Here is an 8,759-nt window from a genome sequence, read left to right as displayed (position 1 = left end):
CTGCGAATGCTGTCTTTGATAGAATTTGAATAATTTACTGTATCAGTTCGAGGTGGTAGGCCATTGACTACTGCATTAACAAAATAATTATTCAGAATATTGACATCTATAAGACTATTAGGTGATTCAATATGTTTACTTTTTATAACACCCAATTTTCTGAATATCTGCAATTGTTGTTCCTAGAAACAATGTAAGTTTTCAATTTCTGTTGACGTGCCTTGAAACACTTTATATAAAAACTATACTTTCAAAGCTGAATTTATAAACGTGCCTGATTCACAATCAACTTCGAGCATTCACCACTCCAAACATAAAATAACTCTTTCAGTACATGAACGTTTCCTCTTCTCATAAAAAATTCAAATTAACGAAATAAAACTTGTCGGCGGAAAGAAACCAGGTAAAATAACCTGACACGTTTATATAAGTTATGACAGGGATAACATGAACATACATAAAATAAATAAAGCTGGCAATAACCCAAACCCATTTTATGATGGACTGCCTGTAATAATTCCGAAGCCGCGTTCTTTATCCTTCTATCAACGTATTGTTCCACGGGTATTTGTTATTCTATTCCATGTTTTGTATGCTACTGATTACTCCCAGCCTTCTTGGACACCACTCGTCGGCGACTTCAAAGTATCCAGAGGGTCTGTCATCGTCACCAGCTTCATGGGTGGTAGGAGCCGACAGGCCAGAAACGTGGCGGTATTAGCGCTTTGTCATGGCATGGCTTCATCGGCGTAGAGACGGGAGAACCGTACTTGCCATGCGCAGAAGCTGTCAGCGGCCGAGAGAGAGCTCTGTTTTGAACCTGGCTTCATACCGAAGTGAAACGTTGACATAGTACGGTCTTTGAGTTGTCCGCTGTCGCTGCATCGGTTGTTGATTGTTGTTAGACTGTGCGATTGATTGTGTTCCAAATGGTTGTTGTGTTGGAAGGTGGCAGTATGTTGTCCTCAAGTAATCAGTACCTTCAACCGGATTATTTATCTCCTTTGCCTACAACGGTGAGTTTTTAAGACTGTAATTATTGTTTTGGAGTAGTAACTCTTAAATGTGCCAGTACGCACTTATTTTGACCTTATTAGCAATATGTTTTCATTTAGGTACTTAGTGATGTTTACGCAAGCACTGGGAAAGTAATAATCTGTTAGTGTCAAATATATACTCTGACCCGTCGCAGCTGGACTAAGGTTATTATTTTGCTATAGGCTCCCATTTTTCTCTTGTCTCTTCAACACTATTATTTTGTTAAAATATTTCTTCGGAAAAATTTCATTTTTCAGTCAAATATGCAAAAAAATATTGGTTTTGTTCTTGATAATGATTTCATTATTATTAGGATTGATTTTCCGTATTAATTGTTTAATTTCTGTAAATCGCTGTAACGTTTCAAGAAATATTATTTCAATATGGAAAACGTTTGGTAGAATTGTACTGATTGAAGTGAATCATTAAGTTCGGTTTAAGTTTTGCACGTTTCCTTTTTAAGTGGGATCGGTAACTTTTTGATTCAAACACACCTTTTCTTTATCAACTTCATTTCCTCATTTGTATCTAGTATTTTGTCTTTCATTTACTTAATAGTGGAATTTCGTAGTGTCTATTACACCTACATTACTTTGGAGAATTAAACATTGATTCTATTTACTTCATTTCCCCTTTCCAAGATTCCATAATTGATGAATGAATTATGATTTATCTTCTCCTGAAAGCGTGAATGTGTTTTTGGTTGAATTCTTCTATGAAAAGAAATAAAATCCTTCTGAATAATTGAATTTTTCGTTTTATAATGTATTGAGTTCGAACTGATTGGTTTTTATTGAATTGAAATATAATATCTGCTTCCACGAACTTCCATCATTTGAAAAGCATGATATTGTTCAAATAGAAAGTGTATCTGTTTCGTTATACGATTTTAGTAATTTCACAGTGTAAACTGGAATTATAAGTTTATTTTTCATTATTATGAATTTGTTTACCCTGGTGTGTGAATTACTTAGTTTTTTACAGAATACTTAGGAATAAAAGGCAAGATAGATGATGTTTTCGTTTGCCGTCGGCAAGCGACTGCATTCATAACTTATAAATTGGACTTCAAATGCGTCTCATTCTTTATTAAAATTTTTTTTTTGAGAGTTCAGGCATCTATTCCAATCCAATAAATTTATGGTTCTTCGCTTTAGGAATCAAAAAGAGCAATTTTGGTTATTTCACCCATTCAAATGCGGTTACCAAAATGAACTGAAACACCATGAAGATTGTGGACTACTTTCATGATGTTTTCCGATAACTTTTCATTACATGTTACATAATGGGGAACAATTTGAGTATCCGACGAATGCACTTGGCATACCTTGGCTGTAATAAATACTTTGGACATGGTGCATTCCTCTCTGTAAATTTCAGACGTATACTAATGCACTCGACTTGTTACTTTTGAAACATTGTTTGGCACGGATCCACCATCCTGAAATAAATGTGGCATGCCAGTTTGGAGTACCATGAATGACAGGTTAGCATTTCCGATGGTATTTCCACTCAGATCCTTCAACAACAGTTCCTAAGTGATCTGTCGTTTCGAGAGATTCAATATCGAGATGTATATTGACATATTTATAATTTGAAACAATTTTTTTGATTGAAAAGATTGCGAGCAAAGAATTTGAAAGTCGTTATTGATGAAATTCCGTCTTTGAGAAATTTTAAAACAAGCAAATTTTATAGCAGTGTGTTATGCAACTGAAAGTATAATACAGGAAACAAACGCATTATATGCTATACACTGGCATATGGATTTTTATCCCAATTAAATTGTGTTTCTATTCGTTATTTCAATTTTGTAGAACCTAAAATTGAAGAATTTTATACTGCTCAAAGACACTTTTGCGTTATTTAAGTAGTAGGTATTTTCGATAAGTCAGATAATGGTTAGGTCAGTTTGCGAGTATAAGTATGCGCGGTGGTCTTTTTAGGGATTTAATAAACAAATTCTCTGTGTATTGCTCTGAAAGATGAGATCCGGTTTCATTTGCCTTTCTGGCGCAAGTGCCTAAAAATAACGGATCAATGAGTAATTATTTTCATTACCATTCTAGTCTGCACGATGAAGTTAACAAAATAGTCATTGGGTCAATTCCTCTCATCCAAATGTTCACTAGTAAAACGGAGGGATATTTTCCTCTTTCTGCCGAAGGTTTTTTTTTTTCAAAACAGCAATTTTTGACGTTTTCGTCAACATGTTTTAATCCTGGAATAGTCGTATAAAGAGCATGAGGCTTATATTCAAATGAGAGGAGCATTATTGGGTGGTCTACTAAGTACAAATTTCAACCCTCACTTTGCAAATAAATAAATAGACATGGAGATACAAGGGAAGTCATTCTAGGTAGAGGTAACCCCATAAACAACTGAACACCTTTATTCAAAATGACAGAACAAGTTCGGAAGGGCCTTAGAGTGATTGATTGACATTTAAGACCAGATGTTTTGACTTTTTGACGTCTACCTTACTTTTTTTAACTTCATATTTTAACGGTCTGAGTAAAAATAAAAAATTCAATTCAAAGTTGAGGTATTTGCAGCTTTCCTAGTTCAAAAATTGCCATTAAATCAATATTGATAGAAATGTTCCAAAATATAATAGTTGAGTTCCGATGAAATCGTGTTTTGATGGTCGTTGACTTTTCAGTGTATGAGAACTATTTTCCGGGGTTGGTGGTTCTAGTAGGCCGCTTTTCAGCTAGTAATATTTCGCGTCAGAAATACCTAGATTCCTGTATCATCCATCGCTAAAATTCCAGGAACATGATCTTGCAAATTTATTATTCTGTTGTATTTCGCTAATTCCTAATGAAAATGGTAAAATTCCATCCATAAATTCTATGAGTAAGTGATATGTGAACACAAACTTTTTGAATAATGAAAAATACATAATTATAAGTACCTAGATACTTACGTTAAAATTATTTACTTTGTTGAATTTTGACAACATTATCATTCATACGCTAATGAAAGTTTTTGTAGTTATATTTTCTGAACAAATGTCTACGATATGAATTAAGAATTGGGCAGTAGGCAGTTTGATTTTCCTCTTGAGGATGATCAGTTGGTGATCGAAACACGTGTCGAGGTGTTAAAATAACGGTTTGGTGTTGGGAAAAATCTCCAGTAATATTCATTACTACACCAAAGGTTCCAAACAGTGTATCACAGGTGAAAAGAAGTTGAGTGAAATTAAATGATACAGTTTTATAATGCAGTAAGATCTCTTGAACGACTATGAGTTGAAAGTTTTATTAGTTGCCAAATTATTTTGATATGATTGCCGGATATATGTACATGTGTCACTTTTATCATCCATACCGATTATCACATTGAACTATTATTTTCTTTACTACAGTCAATTCGGTTAAACGTTAGGAAATCAGAAAACGTCTCTGAGACGTCCGATCACAAATATAAAAATTGAACCATAAAGTCAAACGATATGATGTCATTCCACAAACAAAACAAAAACATTTTGAGGTCGATTTGAATATTCTGGGAAACATGCTTCATATTTGATAAGTTTTTGGAATCTATAACTGAAGAATTGCAAATGAATTGTAAAAAATTGTAATCCTATAGCTGTTCTTCAATAAGTTTAACTAAATGACTAATATCATATGGAACTCAAAAATTTACCGATAATTAAAGAATTAGATTTGCAATATTCATTTCTAATAAATTATATATTCGATTCAATGTTATTTTTAATATTCTTTATTGTCCATAGGTATTCATATTGAAAAAACGAGTACTCAATTGATTAATATTTCAAAATATCTAAATGAATAGTAAATACAGAACGAATTCAGACAATGTCCAACCAACATTAAAATTCACCCTTTGAATCTTTTATAATATATTAACTTTTACTTTAAAATTTTGTTTACTCATATTTACTGTATGTCAACATACATTTTCATATAAGCCTAAGTATTTATCAAAAAAATCAAGAGATTTTCATACAACTATTGTAGGCTACAATATCTTTCAATAAGAAAATCTTTAGTAGTTTTTCGAAACTGATTGTAATTAAGTACTTCGCATCATTCGAGACTATATTTTGAAAAACTGATAAGGTAGTTGCACCTGAATATGTAAGTGTTAAATATAGGTTTCTTGACGTATTTTCTTGTTCAATTCGTCTGAAATATTTTTGTTTCAACGGTGGGTCCTAATTTATCAGATGTTGAATTATTTTATGGAACCTTTTCGTCTTTGTGAAAACGTTCATTCAACATTGGCGTTTTCTGTTGTCAGTCTTTATTCCGTCTACGTCAAGTATATATATTTTTGTTTCTCTCTTTTTCGTCAATGTATGTGTGTTATTTCAAAGAATAATCATGTTGAAAACTATTTTTGTTGTCCGAGTGACCCAACATTTCTGCTCTATTACGTTGTTAGCAAATGACTGATTTTTCTATTTTGTTACAGCTTGATGCGAAGAAGAGTCCTTTAGCCCTACTAGCTCAAACATGCAGTCAAATAGGCGCCGACAGCCCCTCATCGAAGCCAGTAACTTCTCCGCTAGAAAAGTCGAAGAAATCACCCACTGCTGACAGCATTCGCACGTCACCTGGCAAAGAGAAATCCGCCCAACGGCTCACACCCTCGGAAAACAGACTAGTTTTCAAGCCATACGAAACCAATGTAGTGTCTAAGAAGTCAGACGAAACGCGCCCGTCCTCTAAAAGCAGTATGCAAAATTCGACGGACGATAAAAAATCAGATAGACAGAGTCCAGGAAGGAAAACAGTTTCACCCGCAAATTCCTCAGTTTCTCAAGCATCAGATACAGGAAAAAATTCGCCCGATGAGAAATCCAGGACTCCCACTGCTGGAGGGGCTAGCCCAATCATTAGATCCGGACTCGAAATCCTACAGGGCCACTCGAAGGAGTCGGCTCTTGGTGCGTACAAACCCGGTGCCCTGTCATCCGGGCTCAGTGGTAGTTTGAACGGACATTTGAATTCGTTGTGTTGTCCACCGGGTTTGGAGCAGACGAATCCCGCGTTCAGGCCTCCCTTTCCGGGCGCCCCGTATAGTGCTCACCAGCATGCAGCCATGTACGCCGCCGCTGGATATCCAGGTGCCCCTGCTGGTCCTTATCTGAGCTACACTAGAGTGAAGACTCCTTCTGGAGGTGAGGCCTTGGTGCCTATCTGCAAGGATCCATACTGCACCGGTTGCCAGTTCAGCATACAGAACCAACAGCTATTGATGAGCGGTGCCACGGGACCCTGCCCCTCAGGATGTACACAGTGCGACCATCAGAAGTATAACCTAGCCATGGCGATGTCTCTAGTTCCTCCAGGTCCCTCGTCGTTGGCATATTCTCAGCTGGGCCGGCCTTACGTTTGCAACTGGATAGCTGGAGATACATACTGCGGGAAAAGGTTCGTCACGTCCGAAGAACTTCTGCAGCACTTACGTACGCACACTAACGGCACAGATCCTACTGTTAGCTCAGCCGCATCGTCCTTGCTGAACCACTCTTTGTTTTCAACAGCTTCACTTCACCGACAGGGTTATCCAAATGCACCTTTGAGTCCTTTGTCCGCAGCTCGGTTTCATCCCTATGCCAAGCCTTCAATACCAACAACTCTCTCCGCCTCACCTTTCAGTGCGTTCAACCCCACAGCCCTGGGGCCATACTATTCAGCCTACTCCATGTATGGACCACGTTTGGGGGCTGCTGTGCATCAGTAGTGTTTCTAAAATGTCGAGATTTCGTCGAATTTCGATTGTCCATTTGCTGAAAACTGTGATAATTTGTAAATAGATTTGAAGCTGAGCTGAATGACGTGCAATCCGGACAACTTTCGATTTGGTGGGGCAATATTTTGAAGAGCTGTTCGATTCTCGATAGGTCTAATATTTCCTTGTTTTTATTATTTTAAAACTCATTTGTATAGATATTTAATTGAATGTTGAGTTTCGATGATGCTTTAATAAAATGTTTGTAAATGTATCCTTTGTTTTATTACAGATGGAAAATAAAAGAGAGATAGGAGACAAGACACAAAAGACAAGGAAGTATTTTTTTTTATTTTCAGCTGATTATATTTCATTTGAAATTAAGAAATCGAAATTTTACATGAGATTCAGAAATCACCTCAAGTAACATTAATGAGTGATATGAAGAGATGAAGGCAGTGAATTCAAGGAAATACATTGATTACTCGATTATGATAAATTTTGTCGTGTTAGGCAATGAATATTACTGGAGTTATGTTTAACACCTTGACACGTGTTTCAATCACCAAGTGATCATCTTCAAGACAATGATTAAACTCAAGTTATAAAAGGTTGAACTTGAGTTTAACCTTCTTGAAGATAATCATCTGGTGAAACACTTGTCGAGGTGTTGAAAATAACAGTTTGGTGTTGGGATAAAACTCCAGTAATATTCATTACTACACCAATGATTTCAAACAGTACATCACAAATATTCGGCACATTATTTTTCAGATTTGTTTGATCATTTTGATTCCGGGTCACCAACACTTGGTAATCTGTAATATTTCGAAGTAAATACTTTATGAGAAGTATGAAAAATTGTCGAGTCAATTTTATGTCATTTCTCGGCTCACCTTTTGATAAATAGTGTTTTTCGAACATTAATTGGCACTCCGGGGCGACTTCATTGATTCCTGTGGCGCATTTGCTTTTCCAGCTGCAGGAAAACCCGGAAAAACCTGCATCACCACATCACATTTTCATTTCAATCTCAATATATCATAAGTGTCAATACCATGTGACATTCTTCATTTTTCTTCAACTAAATGTTGATATGAGGATCCTACTTGTTGTGTTCCCAGACAACACAGCCGAAGAATATCCAGTAAACTTACAATTTATGTCTAGAGAATATTCTCCAACCTAGAGTTCTTGAAGAAGAGACAATAAAATTAGAGAAATTGAAAGTTTTATAATTTAGAAGAATTTACTGTTCATTATTATTTTTAATTATTTATTATTATATATATATATACCAAAAGGACCAAATACAAACCAGGCTATTCAATTGAGACCAATAAACATGATTAATGCTACAGCTAAAGTATTGAAAAGGGCTGTATATGAACAGATAGTGGATTATTTGGAGAGTAAAAAAATTGAAAGCTTAGGTATTGATGGAATAGCACTAAACTGGATCATAAATTATCTGAGCAACAGACAACAAAGGTTGAAAATAGAGTTTATTCGGATAAAATGCAAAATTATATAGGTGTACTCCAAGGGTCTACTTTGGGACCATTATTATTCCTCATATTTTTAAATGACATTGTAACCATAGCAGAACAATGTAGAATTCGCCTATTTGCCGACGATACCCTACTGTATTTTAGTAGTGAAGATGTACATGAGTGTGTTGATACTATAAACGCTAGTCTTGAAAGGGTGTATAGATATTGCTCTGCAAATCTGCTGAAGGTGAACGTAAATAAAACAAAATGGATGTTATTAGGAAAACATAGAGATCATAATAATGAAAACCTACTTCTACGATTGAATGACAGTAATATAGAGAAGGTAAAAAAATTCATGTACTTGGGTGTAAATATTGACAGCAACTTGAAATTCAAGGAACATGCTTATCAAGTTATCAAAACAATATCTTACAAAATCAAGTATTTAAGAAGATATTCTCCATAATCCTTCCACATTTGAATTATGTTTCTACCATTCTGTTTTTTTCT

The 8,759-nt window shown here is 35.3% G+C and overlaps 1 protein-coding gene across 1 annotated transcript; it reads left to right on the top strand.

The window, feature by feature from the left end:
- Window positions 1–774: 774 nt before the first annotated feature.
- noc (zinc finger protein no ocelli) lies at window positions 775–7,027 on the top strand. Its single transcript, XM_023156895.2, has 2 exons — window positions 775–1,016; window positions 5,491–7,027. Exons 1-2 carry the CDS (start codon window positions 930–932, stop codon window positions 6,763–6,765), a joined length of 1,362 nt encoding a protein of 453 aa, XP_023012663.1. The 5' UTR covers window positions 775–929; the 3' UTR covers window positions 6,766–7,027.
- Window positions 7,028–8,759: the final 1,732 nt, after the last annotated feature.

The sequence above is a fragment of the Leptinotarsa decemlineata genome, unplaced genomic scaffold (genome assembly GCF_025532065.1).
Source record: "Leptinotarsa decemlineata unplaced genomic scaffold, Ldec_3_MD MMD2_tig00000026_RagTag_RagTag, whole genome shotgun sequence".
In the NCBI taxonomy this organism is placed as follows: domain Eukaryota; kingdom Metazoa; phylum Arthropoda; class Insecta; order Coleoptera; family Chrysomelidae; genus Leptinotarsa; species Leptinotarsa decemlineata.
This window is presented reverse-complemented; position numbering and strand designations above follow the sequence as displayed.